The 25,553-nt window shown below is 32.8% G+C and overlaps 1 protein-coding gene across 5 annotated transcripts in view; it reads left to right on the top strand.

The window, feature by feature from the left end:
- SNX13 (sorting nexin 13) overlaps positions 1 to 25,553 on the top strand; it is a 157,879-nt gene that overhangs the window by 110,744 nt on the left and 21,582 nt on the right. For 2 of the 5 annotated variants that reach the window (XM_003825023.6, XM_055115732.1), the window contains 7 exons: positions 2,777 to 2,881; positions 3,458 to 3,590; positions 7,600 to 7,637; positions 11,554 to 11,623; positions 16,286 to 16,425; positions 21,644 to 21,751; positions 22,991 to 23,101. In XM_003825023.6, coding sequence (XP_003825071.2) covers positions 2,777 to 2,881; positions 3,458 to 3,590; positions 7,600 to 7,637; positions 11,554 to 11,623; positions 16,286 to 16,425; positions 21,644 to 21,751; positions 22,991 to 23,101 — 705 coding nt within the window. The other 3 variants (XM_008978706.5, XM_055115731.2, XM_055115733.3) reach the window with 2 other exon arrangements.

Below are 25,553 nucleotides of genomic sequence, written 5' to 3'. Positions count from 1 at the left end.
TGGATAGCCTATATGATGAATTTATAGATGAAAAAGACCTGATTGACAAACAGTTGATCTACCTACCAAACAAGCCATATATATGGTTTTTGGACTTTTTTTGGAGCACCGAAATCAAATTTCTACACATTTAAAAACCTGTTTTTAATAAGTAAAATCCCAATTATTACATTCCCAAATTATTTTGTTGAAAGGATATTTAGGCTAGGTGCAGTGGCTCACACCTAAAATCCCAGTGCTTTGGGAGCCCAAGGTGGGAGGATTGCTTGAGGCCAGGAGTTTGAGACCAGCATGGACAACATAGCAAGATCTTGTATCTACAGAAAGAAAAAGAGAAAAGAAAATTAGCTGGAGTTGGTGGCACAAGGCTGTATTCTTAGCTACTTGGGTGGCTGAACCAGGTGCTTGATCCCAGGATATCAAGGCTGCAGTGAGCCATGATCATATGATTGCGCTCCAGCCTGGGTAACACAGCAATATTCTGCCTCTTAAAAAAATTTTTTTTTTTAAAGTTTATTTAACCTGATCCTTCACATTGGATTGACACAAGAAATAAGTGTGAGGTGGGCTTGAAAAGAGCAGAGCTAAAAATCAAGGTGAATTTTTATGTTTGATTATATTAAGTGGTAACACTGCATAAAAGATGTCCTAAAGGCTGCAGGCAGTTCAGAAAAGTATTAGAGGAGGAAACAGAAAAAGCAAAAATATCCTACTGCATCATGGACTCGATAGAAAAGTCATTATTTATTTTTGTTAAATGTAGATAATACCTGTTTTGCATGTACATTTTGCTTTTATGTACATTTGTCTTTTAAAAAGTCTTTCTGTATTTTAAGAATACAAAACAATATAGCCTATAACATTTAAGTATCCAGTAGAGTTTTAAAAAAAGTTAAATTGGTATATCAGAGGACAGAAACATCGTAAATTACATATTGTTGTATTTTTCTCACACAGATTATTTGCCACTGTTAACTAGTCCCATTGGTTTGTTTAAATAATCACATTTCTGTAATAGAAAAGTAAAGAATACACATTAAGAGATAATTTTGGGAAAACATTCACTTTTATATTTTCACATTAAAGTAATAATAAATGTGTACAAATATTTCTTTTTTGTTGTTGTTTTGTTTTTTGAGACGGAGTCTCACTCTGTCGTAAAGTTTGGAGTGCATAATCTCACTGCACCCTTTGCTTCCCAGGTTTAGGCAATTCTCTTGACTCAGACTCCCGAGTAGGTGGGATTGTAGGCATGCACCCACATCCAGCTAATTTTTGTATTTTTTTAAAGAGACAGGGATTTTGCCATGTGGGCCAGGCTGTTCTCGAACTTATGGCCTCGAGTGATCCACCTGCCTTAGCCTCCTAAAGTGCTGGGATTACAAGCATGAGCTATCATGCCTGGCCATATAAGTATTATTTTTGTATTACTTTTTTTGGAAGAGGGGATCCTGACTGGTTGTGTTTCATGTTGATACACTAAAAGTGTTGGTCATCCTATACCAAAGATGTGGCTTAATCTATTCTGTATACTTGAGATATATAGGAAAAAGTAAAGTTTAAATAAACGTAAAATATGATGTTTCAAATTCACCCTTTTTATTTCCTAGAAAGTGAGTTTAGTGAGCTTAGAGGGCTAATGAAAGGGCAAAACCAAGTAACATCATATTCCTCTCTAATGTTTGTTAAATACTTGAAGCTGTTTAGTTCTCCCGTTTCTATTTCAGGGCAACTCTACTACCCCCGAAACACAAAACAAATAAGCATCCCCCTCAAAAAAACAACCACCACACAACCTACTTAGGTTTACTAACAAAAGCGTCAAATTGACAATGGGGCATTAGAAGTTGTATAGCCCTTTTCCTACATATTTATATCCTGATGTTTACTTTTTTTTTCTCCTGTCTTGATTTGTCTACCTGTTCTTTATTTTATTGGATAAATTAGAGAAGTTATGTAAATAATGCTTTTTGTTTTTGTTAGTTTCTCTAAATGTTATCTCTAGGACTCATTTACTCTCCAGACTTTTCAGAACTGAAAATGCAAAAGTTGATGTGCTGAAGCTGTTGACATGTCTAGCTTTTCAGCATTTTTTCTTTTAATAAAGTAATTTTTGAAGTTGAAATGTCAAATTTTGTATTTCCTTGTGTTATATACTTTGAAATGGAAGTTCTTAAAACAAATTAATTTTAAGACTTTTTTTTTCCCCATATCACACTGGAACTTTGCTGCAGCATTAGTTATAAAACCAAATTTAGGATAACAGTAGTCTCTTTAAAGGACATTCAAAAGGTTTCTCTAGGGTCAAATAATAAATGAAATGGCTTATTCCTTCAGCAGTCATATTAATACACATCTAGTACTACTGAATACTAAACACTAACTCCTAATGACAGTGTTTCCTGTGTGCCAGACACTATGGTATATATCTTATATAGATCTTTTTTAATCCTTACAATAACCTTAAATAACCTTATATAGTATTATTTCCATTTTACAGATGGGGTAAATGAAGCTTAGTGAGAGATAACTTGCTAGGCAAAAGTTGAGATTTAAATCCGTGTTTGTTTGCCAGCCTGCTATGAGGAAGAGTACATGAGGAAGAGAAGGGTTTAGTCCTGTTTCATCCTTCTTAAACATCAAGGTGTCATTTACAAACCAATGATTCTTACCTGCCAGTTATTTTCAATAATATGATTCCATTATTATGATACTATCAAGTATCATCTTGTATTAAGAAATTACAGAGATCATTACTATTATTTTTCTCTGTTAGGCATCTCCAAGAGTTACTGTTGATGACTATTTAGTAGCAAAATTAGCAGATACTTTGAATCATGAAGATCCAACCCCTGAAATCTTTGATGACATTCAAAGGAAGGTATTATTATGTACAGCATTTATCATTTTATCTTTTTTGAGAAAAAATACTTTTATGTAATGTAATTAGTTTTTAAAAACTTTTTAAAAGTAGAGTGGTATTAAAAAGATAAGCTATGGCAATTATACTTCTCAATTCCAGAAATGTAAACCAGTATTTTTGTTTATTTCGTTAATTTTCTGAGGGAAATCCTTAAGTTGGGTTGTTTTATTTGAATTTGATTGTAGAGCTAGATATTGTAGTCTCAGAATTTGATGAATTGCTGCCATATAAATAACATGTCTTTCAAATTCATTTTAACATGAGCCTTGAACCTTTACATGTACTTGTTTCTTAGAAAACAATTCCTAGAACATGCTGTCTGTGACTTGTGTTGCAGTAGGATTTTTTTCAATATAATTTAGTTACTGGAGGGATCAGAGGAAATCATTAGTTGTGAAATAGTCTTATTGCTGACAGCTTGTAACTATGATACATTATGGCAAGACCTCAGTGTGTCTTTTGGTGAAATTGTGTTTTGTAAAAATCACCACACACCTGTATTAATTGTTGAATATCTTGACTTATTTCACCAAGGTATATGAATTGATGCTACGAGATGAAAGATTTTATCCTTCCTTCAGACAGAATGCACTTTATGTGCGCATGTTAGCTGAGCTTGACATGTTAAAAGATCCTAGTTTCAGAGGATCCGATGATGGGGATGGAGGTAAGGTGGCACCCATTTTACACATAATATGCATATATATTTATATATATTCTGCTTACCAAAAGAGCTTTTGTATAAGTTAAAAATGTTGTTGGAGTCCAAATATAAACTGTAATATATTAAAAAATCTACAAATGAATGACAAAGTTTAGTGACTATACTAAATTAAAATGCTGAAAATTTAATAATGGATTAGAATATAACTATAGAAGCCTTGAATTCTTAAAGAAGAAGAATGTTTTCTTCAGGTGAGTCACTGAAATATTTTTATGGCAGTTTCCCTTTTGGGAGTAAGTAACAATATTCATGATTAACAATAGAATTATTGAGAAGATTTAATATGCAATAAGTAATGACTCAGAGTATATCATAAACTATAAAGCATTATTAAAAAACTACAGTTTTAAATATCTTTAATTGTACACTTTTCCAAATTCTACACAGTGTGAGAGACTTTTGAGCTAGAAAAAGCCGCAAGAGTCATTTATCCCAACCTTCAGTTTTTTCAAATGAGGATAATGAGTTCTATTTACATGTTATAGTGAAAAAAATGGTTTAAGAGTCAGAATATTTCGATTTTACTCCCATTCTATCACTTACTACCTGTGTGAAGTTGTCCAACTGCTTAAATTCTTCAAGCCTCATTTTTCTGAGTTGGTAAATCTGGAATAATATCCTCATAATATCTTACGTTAGTCATTGTTAGTTTTAAATGGAATTATGCATTTGAAAATGATCTATAAAGTAAAACACAAGTATCAATTTTTATTAGTAAATAGTGAGTTATATAAGAATAATGGGAGGGATAGCCTTTAGAACACATGTTTCCAAATTCTTAGGCCCAATGATCATTAACTTGTGATTCAATTCAGAAGTATTTATTAAGCTCTAATTAAATATCTAGGGTTGGATGATCTTTCTGGTATGTTCTACCAAGTGAATGAAGTCAATAAAAAGTAAATGGGAAAGATTTAAGTATTTTAAGAAAGTGCTTCAGTTATGACTGTTTACTTATGAATAGGTTTTATGGCAAGCACACTTGAGAATGGAGATAAAATAGAGCTGTTAGGTAGTGAGCACTGCTTTAAAAAATACCTTTATTATGGAAGTCTCCCAGCCTCCCCTCTCCTCCACCTCCTATCCCTTTGTCTACACTAGTGAGATTTTGTTTTTTAAATAATCTAAGAAATCTAGTTACTGAAGTTTACATTTGAAATTTAGTAACTTTTCTTTGATTATTTATCTGATGCCTTGGGTTTTTAAATTAATACTCTTTAAGTTTACTTATGTGTACAATTGGAATAATGTATTAACTGATTTTGATTGCATAATTAAGGAATATTTTTTTAAAAAACAGAGTTCTTCTCTGAGTTGAATGGTAAAATTTTATGTACCTCTAGTTTGTTCTATATATCTGTACTTACTCTATTGAAAAATGTTCTTTTATAGAGATGCTATGAAATTTGCAATAGCAGCTCTGTCAACTAACCATCCTAAAATGACTATTATAAAAGTTTTTGTTGTTTATACTAATTTTATCTATTTTAGAAATTTCTTCGTATTTGTGAAGTGGATTTGCTATGTGACTCAGAAGACAAAGTCATAACCAAATAATTGTGTGGGCTTCTAAGTAATGTGTAATTTAAACTGGTGATAGTAGCAATATATTCTGTGGAAGTAATTTTTGATCCTGTAACTTAAGAATGCTTCCAGTCTTTTAAATGGATTTCTAGCTTCCATTCATATCTTTCTAGCCAGTCTGTCTTCTTCAGTACAGCTATTGGAAGCAAACTATAAGCAGTCTCAAACTTCCTAAAATCATACACTGTACTTTTTTAAAACACGAAGTACATTAAAAAAATTTTTTTTGGAACTGGTTTTGATCTGAAGTAAATATGCTTCTCTTATATATCAGTTATTGAGTAACCCCTCACATTTGAATCATTGATTGTAGTTTGAGATTATATAGTTATGTATCTTATTGTCTTTCTAGGACATTGCTCTCTAATATTTTGTTTCCTAATTGATGAGTTTTATACTGTGAAATTACCTATCCCTTTTTTGAAACCATTCGAAAAAAGTATACGGAGTGATGGGTATAATATGAAACATTACTATTTAAAGTAACTGTCAGCTTTGTTGTCTTTGTCAGTGTTTAGATTTTAGGCCACTGGTTTACCTTTCTCAACTAGTAATGCTTCTGATATACTTCTTTTTATATGATTATCTAATCAAAAATAGGCCTTTCCACTTTTTTTGTTATAAATTAGTTTTCTGACTTTTAAAATTAAGCTGCTGAGCACTACATGCATTTTTTAGATATTCTGAAATTTTGACCACCTTTTAGACATTCTGAAATAATTACCTAACCTAGGGATTAATGTACAGCTGATTTTTTTAAAGTAGTCTACATTTGAGCCTAAAATTAAAGGACCAAGTCATATCATATGGTATAGTACTGTATCCTCTGGTGGTTTTTCTTTGCTTGAGTAGAAATTTCATTCCTATTTAACCAAACTTAACAGTAGGTAGAGAATTAGCTGGTTGGCTTGCTTGTGCTTACTATCTCTCCTCTCTCCTTTTCTCCTCATTTCTTCCTTTGCCCTTTCTCTTTATTCATTATTACTTTCTTTAGTTATGAAATTATTTTAAAAGTAGATATTTTCTCCTTTATTAAAACAGTCTCATAGGCTTTTAAAACTGTATGAATTATGCTTTCCTTTTTAAATTTTAATCTCAACATTATTTGTCTCACCATGTTGAACAGTGCTTTCTTTTGTTTTCTAATATTTGTAGGTAGTCATCCAATTCTTGATTAAATGTCAACCAAGATTGATTTTATACTGTATTTCTGGATCTTCTTATTGTTGATCAAGAAAATAAACTATGCCCTATTTTGCTCCCAAATTCTCCTTTAACCTGACTTGTCTTTGGTGGGAAGATTTAAGAGGTGGGCACACTACAGAAGAGGTAGGAGGCATATAATTGAATAAGGAGGATAGATAACTATTTTACTCATTTTAAGTATCACCAAGGGATAATCCTAGGTGAAATTCCCATTTTTTTATGACCAAAGGGCTGAAGAACCAAGAAATGTTCTTGAGCATTTAGAGTAAATTTGGAAGGCAATATCAGCTGCCCCCTTGTAGGAATAGTAGTGTTGCTTTTTTGAAGACCCATTTAGAGAACCAAATTCATATATAACCTCTTAAGTGCTCGAAACCATATATTAAACTGTGTATGAATATTGCTTTACCATAGATTTGTTTGTGTGTTTAATAAAGGAACACCTGAATTGGTAACTTAATTTTCTTAGATTTATAATAAAACTCTAAGGGAAAAGATTGTTGTTTGACATTAATATTAATAATCCAACATTGACTTATTCTCTAACATTAATTTGTCCTAGTTGCTTTTTAATGAAATGGAATTGCATATGCAGTTTTAACTGTCTTTTTGTCTATTAGTTATATATTGATTTAAAAATCTGGACTTCCAGTGTTTTCAAGATAATCTACCACCAAGAATAAGAGGACTTAATAGACCTATTAAAAATAAGTCTGTTTATCCCTCACAGTACAGACTGATTTTATTTGTAATCTTTCTTAATCCAGTGAGACAGAAGTTACAAAATAGTGCTGGTGTTTCCTAATGGGCCTCATTCTGCAATGTTTTCCTCATGCTTATATTGTATTAGGCAACTTACTTGATACCATGAGAATAAAAACATTTAATAATTACTCTCCTGAACACGAATGCCTTTTTGATTTTTGGCCAGCTATCAGGTACATACTATATTGTCACTTAAATGCCTGTCTTAGAAAACCATGGGACTTTAAGGGATCAAGTTTTTGGGAGTATCCACAATTTTTTTTTTTTTTTTTTTTTTTTTTTTACTATTATGTTATATCTTGGCTTATGTGACTTTCATTCTTCGTGTTTGAACCTTAGATAAAGCAACCGTTTTAAAGTTTTTTGCTGTATACTAAGTTGAATTTCCCCCCTGCAGAATCTTTTAATGGGTCTCCTACAGGAAGCATAAATTTGGTAAGTACTATTATGGGTACTTTATTAAAGTGACTTGAAAATAATGTAAAAGGCTGAGCCTTAACATATATAAATAAATGATATAAAAAGAAGGCCCCAAATCATCCTTTAGTATTGTAAAAAGTTATTATGCTTTTAAAGAAATGCTAAGTTCACATATAAGGCATCTATGAATTAGAACTTAAAAATTATATTTTATCTTTATTTAAAAAATTGGCTTAGGTTATACCTGCATAATTGCTTTTCTGCATTTTATAAATAAATTGATTTCATTATTTTCAATTCCAATATTTAGCATGTTTAAATTACTATGATTACTAAATTGCTATGATAGGCAATAAGTTCGTGACACATAAATGTTTATATTGGAATCAGTTTTTTTCTCCTCTTGTATTTAGAAAAAAATATAAAACTAGTGGGGATAACCAAAACCGAATAGATATTTCTTTAAGTCTACACTAAAACAAATTCAGGTCATTGTAAACAAAAAAATTTTTTTGTAAGTTTAGACAGTTTTACAGCAACTACATCCTTAATGATTAGAGGTTAGAATGACATGTTTTTAGAATCTCAACTGTCATTGGCATTTTATATATTCAAGGTACAGTGTGAAATAATGAAAGTTTCAGTTCTCTTATATATCCAGCCTTGCCATTGAATAACTTATTTTCTAAGATGCTGTTAGGAAGAAATATTAGTGTTCTATGAAGGTTTCAGTCCAGTTTGGCTGGGTTGGGGAGGGGAAAAACAGGTAAGGTGTTGTTTGTTTTGTTTTTCCTCCTACCTGCATTACTTTTTCTTTTAGACCTTTCGTAATAGCTAAATGTTTTAGAGGTTAGTCATCTTAGGTGTTAGCTGTACTACCATGTCTGCTTCTAAAATAACCTTATTGAGTAAATGTTCTGTTACTGTATTATAACCTTTAGTAAAACACTAAAGCAAATCTGTCGTAGAATTGTCAGATACTTTGTAACTTTTAAAATATTTCCTAAATCATTTGGTGTCATTACCATTTACTTGTTATAGTCCAGAGCTTTAAACTAAAAGGAATTGCTCCTAGAGCTTGAAGGAAGTGTTAAAAATAATGTTCATTATATAGAAAAGTTTCCAAATGTGATGAAACCCTTCCTTGGTTTGAAATTTTTTAGTATTCACATTTGTAGTACTTGTGTAAATGTTTAAACACTAGTAAAAAATTTTTTTTCTTTATTCCATGTCTGGAATAAATGCTTTTCCAAATAAGATAAGTCTCTTTTGTCACATGGTAATATAAACCAGAATAGTCTTTGGATCAAAAAACAGTCATACTTGAAGTCAGTGACTTGGAGTATTTTTTTATTCCCATAAATCTATTTAATTCATACTTTTAAGTAGTTGGACCATGTAGACAAATTTTAGTGAATATCTGCATTTTAAAAATAGCTTAAGATTGTAAACTAGATCACGATAGTTTATTCCAATATACTAAACAAAGGAGATATTTAATGTGTTTGGTGTTTTACTCATTTTGCCATTGGTAGCTTGGTAGGTAAATTACAAGCATTTCCTTTAGTGCCATTTTGGTTGTGTTTGATGACTATCATTATAAATTTGAATTTTCAGTTTTTGTCTTAGTGTTAAAAAACACTTTCTTACAAGGAGTTTAAGAATCATAACTTAAGGAGTACTTTGCAAATTGTGCTTATTTCAATATAGCATTAATGTACTTGTTTTGAAGTCACAATTGTCTTTTAATATATTCCTAAATCAAATGTAGTTTTGTAAATATTATTTTACCAATTGTAACTTTATAGTCCACTTGATTTTTACGTGCACTATAACTGTAACTAATGTTTTTCCAAAGTTTTCATCATATGTAATGAAAATAATATTTACTAATTGCATATTTTAAGAGACAAAAAGACATTTCTCCACAAAGCCTTTTTAACAACTTTTGGATTGCATAGTATGAGATGCTAACATGTTTAAAGAGATAAGTACATTTAGCATGTTAAATGTTAACATACAAGGGAAGGTTACCATTATTAATAATGGTTTTTTAAAAAAATAGATTATTTTATGTTACCTGTGCTGGCTTATAATTAGAAGAAGTTATAGTAGATAATATGAATTTGGTAGACTGTTCCATTTCCTCTGAGTCTTCTATCTTTCACATAAAAATATTGAAGTAAAGGTTGTGCTATTTCTATCAAAATGATTTCTTGAGCACATAAAAATAAATGCACTCCTTTTTTTTTCCAACGCATTTTCATTCACAGTATGTCCTGACAGAGATGTAGAGCAGGTATTAGCCCCATTTTACCATTGGGACAACTGAAATCCGAGAAAGTAGTTGATATGGTTAAAGTCTCTTAAGGTATTGGTAGTAGAGCATGGACTAGATCTAATTTAATTTGATGTCTTTGCCATTTGAGTTGACCAGGGAAGTCTTGTGGATTATCTGTATAGAATTATCACATTTTGCTTCTCTTAACAATCAGTTTTTAGTAGATACATTTTTGGCCTTCTTCTTAGAATGCAGTTGCCTTAATTTAAGTGACTTTGTGCCATATGGATGGTTGCTTTTAAGTCATTTAGATGACCCTTTCAGTAATAATAATATTACATTAGGACTCAAAAGCTCATTCACATCCTATTATTTTTAAAGTGTGAAATATATCTGAGTTATATAATATGAATATGTGAAATGTGTGAATGATATAAATATGTGAAATATGTGTAGATTATATATGTTAGGTGTCCCCAAGACCACTCCCAGGCTCAGTGATTTGCTAAGAAAACTCACAGAACACACCATAGTCTTACTCATGGCTGGAATTTCTTATCATGAAAGGTTATAAAGCAAAATCAGCAAGACAACACATGAGAAGTGTTGCCACCAGGAAAATTCATTGGAGACTAAATGTACAGGTTTTTTATTGGAGGCAGATTATATAGCACATACCAAAATTCTAGACTCCTAGAAGGAAAGCAGGTGTTCAGCATAAACATTTCTTATACAGATAGTTTAGGTATGGTAAACCACTCTTATTGGTTAGAGAATGCTGAGAATCTTCCCTAAATTTAAGTTCCCATATTCCATCCGAGGGACAAACTTGGAAGCAGTCTTTTCTAGACACAGCAGTTTCAGGCTGCCATGTTATCTCTGCAGCCTGCTTTAATTACATGGTTATGTTCCTTTTTATATATGTGTGGATATATGTGTATGTGGCAAAAACATTTTTAAAGTTTAGACCCAAAGGCCGTAGTTATAAAAGATTCATTTTGAGTCAGTCAATAGGAATTTATGTTTGTGGAATTGTTTTTGAAAACTAATCATTTAAAATCTATCATAGTCTATGGATTCACCTCATTTAATAAATAATCAGAATAATAGCTAACAGTTGTTATATTAGGCAGTTTTCTAAATGTCTTACATGTCTTATTTAATCTCCACATAATTCTCTGACTTAGGTAGTATTCTCATTTTATAGATAAGGTATCTGAATTAAATTTAAAAATTATTTCTATATTAACAAAAGTATTAAGCTAAAAACTGCAGAGCTGGTTCTAGTATATTTCAACGTAAATGTTAACATAATATGTCTACTTATTTTTATCTAGATTTTCTTGCCATATAAGGACCATAATTGAAAAGTAGCAAGTTACAGTAGATGGACAAGCAATTAAGGGAGAAATAATCTAATATATTAAGTTTATTACTAAATTTTTTGTTATTGTTTCTTAATCTTTGCTTTTTTTCTGTTAGCCTAAATGGAAAATATTATTGTGTATGGAGGGGATGGAGGGTATACAAATAATATATAGTTTACATGCAGGGAAATGAGTAATTGTAATGCATATATGATGTAGAATTCTTTACTCTTTTTTTCCCTATAAAATTTTAAAGATTTGTTTCCTGATTTTTTTTTCTCAGTCTTTAGATGACCTTTCAAATGTTTCTTCTGATGACTCAGTACAACTTCATGCCTACATTTCAGACACAGGTAAGAGAGTTTGAAGTAAAATTATTGCATTAAAACTATGTATTATTATATCCCTAAATAATTTTCCACACTTAATTTTTACTAACCATTTTTTTGTTCTCTAGTCATATTTTTGTTACTTTTTTTCTGCAGCATGTCCTTCATTAAATTCTGCTATATTTATTTGCTTATGTATTTGATCTAAGATTGTCACTATCAACATTTGAAAATGCTTATATTCTAAGTGTTTTACTATTTCTAATAAACTCTAAAACCATTCTTTTCCTCTTTGTTCGTGGGTCTAGCTGATAGTTGTCTGTATAATTCTCGTTAAATCTTTTCTGGAGAGATCTTAGTTCAGGATTAGTTTTCATATATACAAAGTCAGGCTAGATAACTGGGGTAAATGAAGCCCCAGGTATAGGGGTTTGCAGAACTTCAAGAAGTGCTTGAATAATGAGGTGAGAAACCTCTAAAACTTTGTGATCATTCAGCATATGTGGAGAGTTGTTAGTAAATTCAGGAAAAATAACCAGTTTTCATCATTGCTATTGAGTTACTAGATAACACTAATGAGTATTAAATAATGATAGTTTTCTTATCTGACCTCTCACTGTTCTTAGATTGTAGAAGTGTGTTTGTCATATTACATACTGAAGTATAAACATACTGAGATATATACCTCAATTCAGTTTCATGCTTACATTTTAGACACTGAAGAGATTTTATAGTCTAGTCTAGTCTAGTCTAGTCTAGTCTAGTCTAATCTAGTTTAGAAGACATTAACTTGTATCTTTTTAAAATAGATCTTCATTTCCTTTTTCTTCTCACTGGAACTGAAGTCTCAATTTACATTTGTTGCCTGCCAGATTTCTGGAAGAAAACAAGTATTTATTAGCTTCTTAAAATGTATGAAAGCACTGTGCTAGGCATTGTTAAGAAATTATTTCAGGCTGGGCTTGGTGGCTCACGCCTGTAATCCCAGAACTTTTGGGAGGCTGAGGCAGGCGGATCACGAGGTCAAGATATTGAGACCATCCTGGCCAACATGGTGAAACCCCATCTCTACTAAAAATACAAAAATTAGCTGGGCATGGTGGTGCGCACCTGTAGTCCCAGCTACTAGGGAGGCTGAGGCAGGAGAATCGCTTGAACCCGGGAGGTGGAGGTTTCAGTGAGCCGAGATCACACCACTGCACTTTAGCCTGGCGACAGAGCGAGACTCCGTCTCAAAAAAAAAAAAAAAAAAGTTATTTCATCTTGACAAACATATGTAAATACTGAAGAAGCAGCATACTATAGTGGTTAAGAGTATAACTTTTTTTTTTTTTTTTTTTTGAGACGGAGTCTCGCTCTGTCGCCCAGGCTGGAGTGCAGTGGCGCGATCTCGGCTCACTGCAAGCTCCGCCTCCCGGGTTCACGCCATTCTCCTGCCTCAGCCTCCCGAGTAGCTGGGACTACAGGCGCCCGCTACCACGCCCGGCTAATTTTTTGTATTTTTAGTAGAGACGGGGTTTCACCGTGTTAGCCAGGATGGTCTCGATCTCCTGACCTCGTGATCCGCCCGCCTCGGCCTCCCAAAGTGCTGGGATTACAGGCGTGAGCCACCGCGCCCGGCCAAGAGTATAACTTTTTTACTGAATTGCTTGGGCTCAAACCCCAGCTCTGCCAGTTAATAGTTGGGTAAGCCATCCAAAATTAAGATCTAGTTAAAAAAAAAAAAAATAGCTGGGTGAACCTGAGTGAGTTCCTTAACTTCCTTGTACCTCAATTTCCTTACCTGTGAGATGGGCTAGTAATAATAATAATAATACATAACTCATAGGGTTGTTATGGAACTAATTCATTACAATGGTAATTATGCATGGTAAACATATTTGATTTTTGGTTCATTAAATACTTATTTTACCAACTGGACTTCAGAGTCTCTTTGATTCTAGATCTTTTAGCATCTTTATTTCAGAAAGTAGGAGCTCATAGACTAGTCCAGTGCTACTGAAAGAATGGCCCAAGGAAGCAGTACACACACAAGAATGGTGGTCTAGTATGTGTATTGCTTCCTTCATTGAGAAATCTTGCTTTAAAAAGTATTGACTAAATTAAACAATATGATTAGTAATGGAGTTGATTTACATTCTGGTGCTATTTTTTTTTTACATAATAAGAATTACTAGCAAATAGTTTGCAGATCGCCTGCTATGAGTAACATTGGCCTAATAAAAACAAACCCTTCTAGCTAAATCACCATCTTCACAAAACCAATTTATGTAACCCCAATATCTTCCTTTAAGTCAGATTACCTTGATGTCTTCTGCATTTTTTAAAAATAATTACCTCATTATTCTTCCTATTGTGCATCCACCCTGGGTGATCTTCCAAGCCTGTTGGTTTTTGACAAATCCTGGTTATTCTTTCTTATATCTCTTCTCCTTTTTTGTTCCTTGCTATTCTCCTTACTCTTGTTAATTTTTAATTAGTTATGTTTAGCTGCCTAATTGGCCTCTGCTTTCTATTTTCCTTTCCCAAACCTATCTTGGACACACCTGATAAAACCATTCCCTTGTTGCCATGCTAACTCCATTGAGAAATGGTGGTTCTCTAACGTGATTAAAACGTGTTGTGCTGTTTAATTTGCATAAGTCTCTGAGAGAAAGATAACTGGACAAGGTGAACAGTGAATAATAGTGCTACTTATAGAGCAAGATGTCCAAAGTCTATTTCTAGTCATATACTTTGTTAAATCAGAAACAGTGATAATAGATGGAAAGGGAATGAAAGATAATTTTGGAAAGAAAGTACAAATCTTAGAAAAAATTTTAAGAAAGTTTGGGAAGAGCTTCTGTCCAACTACTCTTGCCAATATAGAGTCCTAACTTTTATGTTATTAATTTACCAAAAAGCTGTAGTGACCTTCTGCCCAGTTATATACGAAATAGCAAAATGTTAGCCCCAGAACTTGACCACGTTTATTCACACTTATGAATAAACGTAATCCATTATTACAAGATCAGTTTTAGACTTCTGGTTAGTGTGGTAGTCTGAACTGCTATGAGATATCGTGCCTTCCACGCATAGAAAGGCTAAAAACAATATTATAAGTATAGCTGAAGGGGAAAATCTACAGATGCCACAGACCATGGGGAAAAATAAATTCAGAGAATTGAAGGGGTGTTAAAGCAAGGGGCTCATAGTAGCATAAAGACTGGATCTTGATTTTGGTAGCATTTTCCTGCCCTCAAATTTAGAAGAGGCAGGATGGGCCAAGGCCATGGGATGCTGGAACAAAGTGCTTTACATAAAGCCTAGAGTCACAAAGGGCAGCTCAGTGTCAAAGAGGAACTAGGAAAACAGCCTACCATCAGTAGAAAGAACAAGAAATGTCAAGATCATGATTGGAAATGGTATCTGTCACCCACAAAAAATTGAAAGCCCAGCTTGCATCCTATCCTGAGTATGTCTGGATTTAGCTGTCCTCAAGTGATTATGTACTGCAAGATCTCAAGCCAGAGAGTTAGTATTAAAATTATTTCTGAACCACTGAAACCAGCAGTTAGAGTGGTGACACTTGACACTGTTCAATGTGAACGCTTCCCTAGCCCAGGGCACTCAGAACACCCAGGGAGAAATAAAACCAGCTGGAAATGAGCTTACAGAAAGCAATTAATAGCAACAGAAAGAAATATGAACCACCATAAGAGAAAACCAACAGAACCAGCAGATAATTTGCATCCTGTGAACTTGGAGATGGCAGTCTTAATAGACTTGGCCGTAAGTATGTTAAAAATATTCCTAGAGAGAAATCCTAAGACAAGAATAAACAGTATGAAAAAGAACCAAATAAAACTCTAGAGATAAAAAAAATACAGTGATTGAAAGTAAGGTCAGAGAATGGATTAAGAAATAGACCAGATACAGATGAGAAGAGACTCAGTATTAACTTTTGGAGATGTTAATTGTAGAGTGCAGAAAGATAAAGAAATGTAACATCAGAAAGACAAGTTAGAGAAAATGATTTAAAGTGCATCTCCTTAGTTAAGATTAGTACAAAATAGGAACAGGCTTTGATTTTAGAGATTACCTGACTTGCTTGGTATGTGGCAAAGTAATGCGAAAATGCTTTGAAAAAAAAAATCCCCAGAATAAACCGCACTTGTGAACTATTGAACATATCAAAGAAAAAGAAAATTGCCAGAAAATAAATGTTATCCCGTGGCTGTTGCTGTTTAGTTGAAAAGATTTTAATTGTAATACAACTGAAGAGTGAAGGCTAGTACAAAACATCATTTTGTTTATTTTTTCTATATTAAATTTAAGAAATTCTAATTTTACTCTCTAAGGTAACATTAGATGTAGTAATGTAATGTTGTAGTGATGTAGTAACAGAAAGCTCTTTGGAAGAGAGAATTGTAATAGGTACCACTTTGTGACTGATAGTGTCATACTGAACTTAGTTTATTTTGTAATTTAGCCATTATATGTAATACCTTATGGATGTGAATATGGAGGATGGGAATCTATCCTTTGCTGACATCCTTCTGTCTCAGTCTGTCATTTCAGATTCTTCTTCATTTCATATTATCTTTTTTGTTTTCTTCATCTTCCTCCTTTTTTGTGTCTTTCGTTCCTCTTCATTTTGTTTTAAATGATTAGTATATGCTGACTATGACCCATATGCTGTGGCAGGCGTTTGTAATGATCATGGCAAGACATATGCATTATATGCCATCACTGTACACCGGCGCAACCTAAACAGTGAGGAGATGTGGAAAACCTATCGTCGTTATAGTGACTTCCATGACTTCCACATGAGAATCACTGAACAGGTAATGAAGTTTTAAAAACTTGTGTACTTTATGTTGTTTCTTGATTTGATTTTGATTATAAATCTGAGGATGCCCAGATAGAGTGATTAATTAAAAAAATAAGGTAAGAATTTTTGGTATAATCACCATAAAACTTAGAATTAATCTGAGCATTTAACCAGTAAATCAAATGTTGAACACTTCCTCAGTCCTAACCATCATGGACTAGTGACAAACTATCAAGAGTATACCTTGGAAAATTAAAGTGAATACATGTTTCTGATTTTAAAATTTGTGTGTGTGTATTGTGCTTTTCAAAGTTTTTTGGGCTTAGATTGAAGTAGGAATGGGGATTGCTGTAGGACATTTTGTGCTTTTGTTTTTGAAGGCATAATTTAAACCTAGAAGTTATTTTAAATGGCAGTTTAATCCAGCAGTGTAACAGTGAAATGAATCCTTGATCCATTACTCAAATTATTTTGAATCACAACCTAAAATAAATTTAATATTAACCAAGTAATATTTTCAATTCTTATTAAGTACAACCCTCTTGTTTTATAGAAATAATTTAAAAGTACTCTTAAAGATAACAAATCTAAAGAAATTATTTCCCTGTCCTATTTTTAAATTAAATATTTTCTCAACTTAAAAAAAAGATCTTTGATGAATTGGAATAAATGATCTATGAAATTTATTTTAACTTATTTTAACTCTTAAAAAGTCTGACTCATTCAGGGATTTTAGGTATACAACTGGTATTAAACCAATAATAGTTAAAAGTGACATCTGATTGGGTGAGCCAAAGCTTTGAAATGACATTGTACTACTTTAGAAATCAGAAAATATCTTTTTCAACTTAATATAGTGGAAAATATATAGTTGGCACCATGATAATCTTATTAAAATATCTTGTGGATAGAGTGAGATAAACTATTAATAGCTTTAAAGTGATGAAAAACAAGTTAATGTTGACTTCTGAAGCCTATATTAAAAGGACTATTTTGTGTTATATTAATAAGAAAATTAAATTAATAACTTTGGACATGCGCATTCTTCTGGTGTCAAATATAACCTTTCTTCATGTTTAGCTTGATTTGTTTGCAGAGATGAAATAATTTTCTGCCCCACATTGAAGAAATAATTGCTTTACTTTTTAAAATATTACCTGTTTGATATTTTAAAAGCATATAGCTCATATATCTTTTTATTCCCATCCTTACACTTTAACCAAACATGATAATTTAAAAAATAATTTCAATTGGTAAGAGTTTTATTTATTTGCAAATGAATTTACTTGCAAATTAATGAGAGTTTAGTTTAATATGAAATTTTTTATTGTGTAAATAGTTGTAATTTTCTTTCTAGTTAAGAGGAATAATCATTCCCTGATTTAAATGTTCTAGACTAGAACTGTAGGCATTATTTTACATATTGACAAATGTAAATGATGAACATACTTTTTAAGAAAACTTTAAGAGGACAGTTCATAATTTCCCTTTTCAGTTCAGTGCCAAAAATTACATGAAATTGATACAGCACAATTTCTTTTTCAAACAGCTCACGTGAGTGAAATGGACATGTTTTGACTTGGTGTTTCCTTTTGTGTGTTTGTGTGTGTGTGTGTGTGTGTGTGTGTGTTTCTTATAAAGCCACAGTAGTTGTGATTACCTAAGTGTTTAGATTGTTCACAGAACTTAAGAAATTAAAAACTCCTTTTAAATGAAAATCAGGTTTTAGTAAAATATTAAGTATCTGTAAATAAGATTTAGGGTGTTTGCCTTTTAGCTCAGCCTTATCTATATTTTAAAAACTCAAATCCCTTATAAAATAATGGAAGAAAAATGTAATGATTTGTAATTCAGCAGTTGGTCACAGTATAGCCTGTTAACATGAATAAATGGTAACTGCATAGCGCTCTTAAAGTAAAATTATTTTAAAACAAGTTTCATTTGTTTATATAATTTTGTGATACAACATTTTTTCCAATGCCAAGCGCGGTGCCTCACGCCTGTAATTCCAGCACTTTGGGAGGCTGAGGTGGGCAGATTGCTTGAGGTCAGGAGTTTGAGACCAGCCTGGGCAACATGGCGAAACCTCATCTCTACAAAAATACAAAAAATTAGCTGGGCTGTAGTCCCAGCTACTCAGGAGGCTGAGGTGGGAGGATCACTTGAGCCTGGGAGGTGGAGATTGCAGTGAGCTGAGATCTCAGCACTCCAGCCTGGGTGACAGAGTGAGACCCTGTTCCATAAATGAATGGATAAATGAATGAATGAATGAATGAATGAATGAATGAATGAAAATCCAAGCTAAATGTATGAGCTATCATTTATTTTCCTTAAAGATTTTAATAATCTTATTTGATATTTTATGGAGACTTATAAGAAAATAATTAAAATGTTAAATGTCATGATTTTGGAAATGGCCTGAGCTGCTCATTCATTGATTTAACAAATATTTCTTAAGCTTTTCCTATGTGTCTGGTACTTTTCTTGGTGCTAGCAACATATGAGAGAACAAGACAAAGTCCTTGCCTCTAAGAGCTTGTAGTGTAATAGCTACTGTGCATTTCTGTTTTATTTGGTGAAGTCTGTATAGGTATAGATAAACTCATGATTTAAATGATCATATTAAGTATTCATTAAGGTAACTGAGTAAAAATATGCACCATATTAAACAAATTTTGAATTATTTTAATACAGAATTTCACATCTGTTCTTTAAATTTTCCAGGAGTGTATTAGGAATCTAAACTTGTGTTTTTAATGTAGAAAAGTAAGATCTTTGATTATAGAATGTCCATGATTTATGTGTAGTATTTGAATTATTTTTAAACATTGAAATCCTCTGATATAATTTATTTTAGTTCTTTTTTGCTGAATTTTGAATTTCTTTTAAATGCCTTTAAAAATATTTTCATGAATTTTTGGCAGAGTGGATTATATTACTTTTCAGGGAATGGGCAATTGTTTTGTTCGTAGTTTAAAATAATCTTTTAAATAGCAAGTTTATGATGAGTTAATAGAGTATAAATTTTCACATTTTCTCCCTTGCTTTTATAGTTTGAGAAAACTGTTAGTGATTTATGTTTCTGTTCCAGACAGACAACTTACAAAGGAGTTTATTTTGGTAATTTAGGCTTTAAGAAAATAACTGTTACTGTGGTTTTTATTTCTTTTTATTAGTAAGGTTTAATATTTTAAAGTTTCTGAAATAAGTTGTTGTTTTAATGGATAGTGTCATATTTCCTTGGTATATTAGTTTGGTAGGGCTGCCCTAATAAAATGCCACCAACCGGGTGGCCCAAACAACAGAAATTTATTTTCTTACAGTTCCAGAGACTAGAAATCAAAGATCAAGGTATTGACAAGTTTGGTTTGTCGTGAGGCCTCGCTTCTTGGCTTGTAGATGGCAGGGTTCTTGCCATGTCCCTACGTGGCCATTTCTCTATGTGATGCATTCCTGTTGTCTCTTAGTGGGTCCAAATTTTCTTTTCTGATAGGATACCAGTCAGGTTGGATTGGGGCCCACCCTAAGGGGCTCATTTAAACTTAATAATCTCTTTAGGGGCTTTATCTCTCAATTCAGTCACCGTCTGCGGCACTGAATGTTAGGGCTTCAACATGAATTTGAGGAAATACAGTACAAGCACACAAGACTTGGTAATACCAGAAAAAATATGTATTTTCTAAAACTGAGTCAGTAGTTTAATGTGGATAGGTCATATTGCAGGAAATATCTCTTAGGACACCTTGAAAAAGTAAATTTACTTCGAAAAATTTTTTTTTTCACATGTGATGTTCAGTGAGGACCCATTTCTAATACTTTTGTAAATCACCAAATTTGAGAATATAGCTATAGTTAATGTTTTCTCTATAAATTACCTCTACCCTTTATTGGTTTTCCTCCCAATACTGGAGTAAAAAACTGCTTTTACCTTTCATGTGTAACATACAATGAACTTGTTCACACTTTAGCTCCAAGCAGCCATCAGATTTGTCCTTCTTTTAATGTATCAGAATCTTCCAGTTTGGGGATGGAAATTATCCTAATCCTTTTCATTTCTCTTCTCTTTAATCTCTGCACCAAGAATTAGTTTTCTTTACAGAGACGTTGTTTTCAACAAATAATTGTTTTAAAAAGTTTGTTTCGCTTTAGGATATGTATCACAAGGGAAAAGTGTTAAGGCTGTTTGAATTTCAGCACTAGGCTGTTGGTCAGGTACAGTCACTAGTTAAATGACTTTGCTCTTAAACTATCTTAGCAGCTCGTATGGTTAAAAAAAGTGTTTTAGCAAGGCATTACAGATTACGATGATGGACCTTTGAAGGTGCATCCAAATGTTAAGTCCATAAGTGCTAGACTTATGGTATACACATTTACTTTGTGTTTGTGATTTTACAAAGATAAAGTATATGCTGACTGTTCTTAATTTTTTTTGGTTAGTGTAATCTATGAGTTTATGTTTAATGTGGTTGATGGGGCAAAGGTATCAATATTTATTATAATTGTGTATACACGGGGTTATATAACTACTATCTGTATTTTGAAAATTGCCTTTTTATTTGCTAGTACTTCACAGGTCAAAGGCTTATTAAGGAAAATATTTTTTAAAACCTTTTATTATGAAAATTTTGAACAATGTCAATATTAGGGAGAATATTAAATGAAACCCCACATAGTCAAAATCCATCTTCATCATTTATGCAAATCTGTCATTCTTGATTTAAAATACTTTCTTAATAAATAATATTAGAACTGTGTTTTGAGTATATTTGGACAATGTTTTTTATTTTCTGATTTTCACGTAATATATTGCAAAATTATCTGTTGAAGATGGGTTTTTGTTGTTGTTGTTGTTGTTTTTTGAGACGGAGTTTTGCTCTTGTTGCCCAGGCTGGAGTGCAATGGCACACTCTCGGCTCATCACAACCTCTACCTTCTGGGTTCAAGCTATTCTCCTCCCTCATCCTCCCAAGTAGCTGGGATTACAGGCATGTGCCACCATGCCCAGCTAATTTTGTATTTTTAGTAGAGACAGGGTCTCTCTATGTTGGTCAGGCTGATCTCAAACTCCCGACCTCAGGTGATCCGCCTGCCTCAGCCTCCCAAAGTGCTGGGATTACAGGCGTGAGCCACCGCACCTGGCCTGAAGATGTTTTTAATATGTAGAGAAATAATCACTTGGGAAAACCTTTTGTCTTTATAAAAAGTGCTATTGAATGTATTTTGTCTTACAGTTTGAAAGTCTCTCAAGCATATTGAAACTTCCTGGAAAAAAGACTTTTAATAATATGGATAGAGATTTTTTAGAAAAGAGAAAAAAGGATCTAAATTCATATTTGCAGGTAAGCTCATGTTTACTATAATCCACAGATTTTCATTTAATATAGCACACAGGTATAGAATGTTTTTCATTTAATATAGCACACAGAATGTTTTTACTGTAATCACAGGGTAGCAACCACTTTTGTGCAGCATGTCAAATGTGACGTGCAATCTGCTTAGTAATTTGTAAACATTATCTCTGTGTGTATTGATTAACTTAGAAGTTTTCTAGACACTCCATGTTAGGGATTTTGCTTGTTTGTGTTTAGATAAATGCACTTGCCTGTCTTCTCCTGGCTCAAACATTTGAATTTTTTTTTAAAGTGCTAAATGTCTGTGTCATGTATTTACAAGATTCTGAAGAAAAAACACCTTTTCCCAAATCTTTTATCCTAAATGTATCTTTTAGATGTTGATGTATTATATACTTCTTAGCTAATGAACTCAGTATGTCAAAACTTGTTCCATTGAAGGAACCAAGCTAGAATGTTGTTATATTAGCAGTTGTGAAAGCAGTGTTTTGTTTGGGGCTTCCATATAACACTTGAATGTTTTTGTTTGGATTATTTTATGTACTTTATTTCATACCATTTTTATTTAATGTTTTGTTTGTTTTGAGACAGGATCTTGTTCTGTCACCCAGGCTGGAGTGCAGTGATGCAATCATAGCTCACTGTAACTTTGAACTCCTGGGCTCGAGGGATCATCCTGCCTCAGCCTGCTGAGTAGCTAGGACTACAGGTGCATGCCACTGTGCCTGGCTAATTTTTTAAATTTTTTTGTAGAGATGGGGTTTTGCTTTGTTGCCCGGGCTGGTCTTGTATTCCTGGCTGGGGCAATTTTCCCGCCTCAATCTCCAAAAGTGCTGGGGTTACAGGCATGAGCCACCTTGCCCAGCTTATTTAATGTTAACTCTAGAATTGTTATGCAAATAACGTGACAGTTTTCTAACGTGGATCTTCTTAGTATAAGCTATAAGATCTGAAAATAAAATAGTAAATATGTTCAGACAACTTTCACATTAGATACACTTAAAGTCAAAATAGCTGATATAAAGAATATATATACCAAACTGTTAATCATCATAAAATTATTGGTGACTTTATCCTAACTGTATAATTGGGTTTTTAAAAATATAAATCAATATTTTTTACTATACATTCTTAAAATTTATGAGCTAAAATTATAAACAATGGTAATTTCTAGCATTCTGTCAGTTTAAGATAATCTCTTCTTTTTTTTTTTTTTTTTCTTGTTAGTTACTGTTAGCTCCTGAAATGATGAAGGCATCCCCAGCTTTAGCTCACTATGTGTATGATTTCCTTGAGAACAAAGCTTACAGTAAAGGAAAAGGGGATTTTGCTCGCAAGGTAAGTAAGCAGACCACTGCACTGGATTTCTTTCTAGGTCTGTTTTCTTACTTTGTTTGTAATCAAAGAAAATAAATTTAGATTTGTATGTGTGTTTTAAAACTAGAAAATTTTATTAAGTTCTCCTCGGCATGTTTATCACTATTGATAGGAATATCTACATATAAACTCCTGTCTTGACATGTTGATTATAATTCAGCAGATGCTTGAAAGGAAGAAATAAAAAGTTTGAAATGGTACATTAAGAAAAGTTTGCCTGAGACAAGTCACAAGCTTTTCGTTATCTTTAGAGGGAAATGTTTCATTCTGAGAGAAAATGTCATTTACTTGGAATAATGATAAAAATATTAAACAGGATATGTTCTGAAAGTATGCCTTTTGAATAAAATCATTATTATATAAAATATTTTAAATAATTTAAAATAGGGTTTAAGCCCCATACTTGGAATAAAATCATAAGGCAAGACAGTAAATAAGTGCTTAAATTAGGTAGGATAGCTTAGTGGGTAAGAACACAAGCTTTGAAATCAGGCAGTCTTTTGGTTCAGATCCCTGCTCTACTATTTGCTAGCTGTGACCTTGAGCATGTTACTGAACCTTTGGTACTTCAGTTTACTCAAGAAATGAAGATTTAAATTTCATTAGAGCATTATGTGAATCATGCAATATTCTGTATATTACAGTGCCTGGAAAATAATAAACCTCTGAATAAATGTTTGCTCTTAGTAATAATAGCAATAGGAACAGGAGGAGCAGTGGGGGAAGCTGGTATTATTTATACCACTCTTTGTATTTTATCACTTTTTATAAGTCTGAAATTATTTCAAAATGAAAATGTAAAAAGAACAAGGACTTTCTCACTATTCTTTGTCCCCCTAAAAAGACCATCTTTTTAAAAAGATTAAGGAATTCATACAAAATAAGTAAGAATTAACAATTATAGGAAGTTTGGGTCAAGCACAGTGGCTTATGCCTGTAATCCCAGCGCTTTGGGAAGCTGAGGCGGGTGGATTGCTTGGGCCTAAGAGTTCAAGACTAACCCTGGTAACAGCGAGACCCTGTCTCTACAAAAAATAAAAAATACTAGCTGGGCATGGTGGTGCACAGCTATAGTCCCAGATACTCAAGAGGCTGAGGTGGGAGGATTGCTTGAACCTGGGAGGCCAAGGCTTCAGTGAACCATGGTCATGCCACTGCACTCCAGCCTGTGTGAGAGAGCAAGACCCTGTCTCAAAAAAAAAAAAAAAAAAAAGGAGTTCATATGATTACTTTAGGATTTTTGATTGTATAGTTTGGTGCAAAAGTAATTGCAGTTTTTGGACATTTAAAACAAATGGCAAAAACCACAATTACCTTTTCACCAACCTAATAACATTTCTAAGTTAGTGTTTTATTTTAATAATAAGTTCTAGGGTGTGGACCTTACAATGGAGGGGAAAAATATATGTTGCTTTTCTGCGTATTTCATGATTGAAGTGATTGAGTTAAATTCCAACTTGGAACAGTTTTATTGTCACTAGAGATGCATTTTAGTGTTCCATGTTTTTTATGTTTATATATCTTTTCTCCTTTAAAGATTATATCCATTTTAAGATAAAGTAATAAATTGATATCAGCTTTTGGAGATAAAAGAAATATTAAAGTACACTTTTTTTTAACCAAACAACAATAGCACATGTGTATGTCCCAACAGTTATACAACACTTTTTTTTCATTTTTTATTTTTTATACTTTAAGTACTTGGATACATGTGCAGAATGTGCAGGTTTGTTACATAGGTATACATGTGCCATGGTGCTTTGCTGCACCCATTAACCTGTGATCTACATTAGGTGTTTCTCCTAATGCTATCCCTCCCCTATCCCTCAAGCCCCTGACAGGCCCGGTGTATGATGTTTCCCTCCCTGTGTCCATGTGTGAGAACGTGTGGTGTTTGGTTTTCTGTTCTTATGTTAGTTTCCTGAGAATGATGGTTTCCAGCTTTATCCATGTCCCTGTAAAGGACATGAACTCATCCTTTTATATGGTTGCATAATATGCCATGGTGTATATGTGCCACATTTCCTTTATCCAGTCTATCATCAATGGGCATTTGAGTTGGTTCCAAGTCTTTGCTATTTTGAACAGTGCTGCAGTAAACATACGTGTGCATGTGTCTTTACAGTAGAATGATTTATCATCCTTTGGGTATATACCCAGTAATGAGATTACTGGGTCAAATGGTATTTCTGGTTCTAGATCTGTGAGGAATTGCCACACTGTCTTCCACAGTGGTTGAAGTAATTTACACTCCCACCAACAGTGTAAAAGCATTCCTGTATCTCCACATCCTCTCCAGCATCTGTTGTTTCCTGACTTTTTAATGATTGCCATTCTAACTGGTGTGAGATGGTATCTCCTTGTGGTTTGATATGCATTTCTCTAATGACCAGTGATGTTGAGCTTTTTTTCA

This window comes from Pan paniscus, chromosome 6 (assembly GCF_029289425.2).
Source record: "Pan paniscus chromosome 6, NHGRI_mPanPan1-v2.0_pri, whole genome shotgun sequence".
Lineage (NCBI taxonomy): Eukaryota > Metazoa > Chordata > Mammalia > Primates > Hominidae > Pan > Pan paniscus.
Note: the sequence above shows the minus strand (reverse complement) of the source record. Positions and strands in the feature narration are given on the sequence as shown.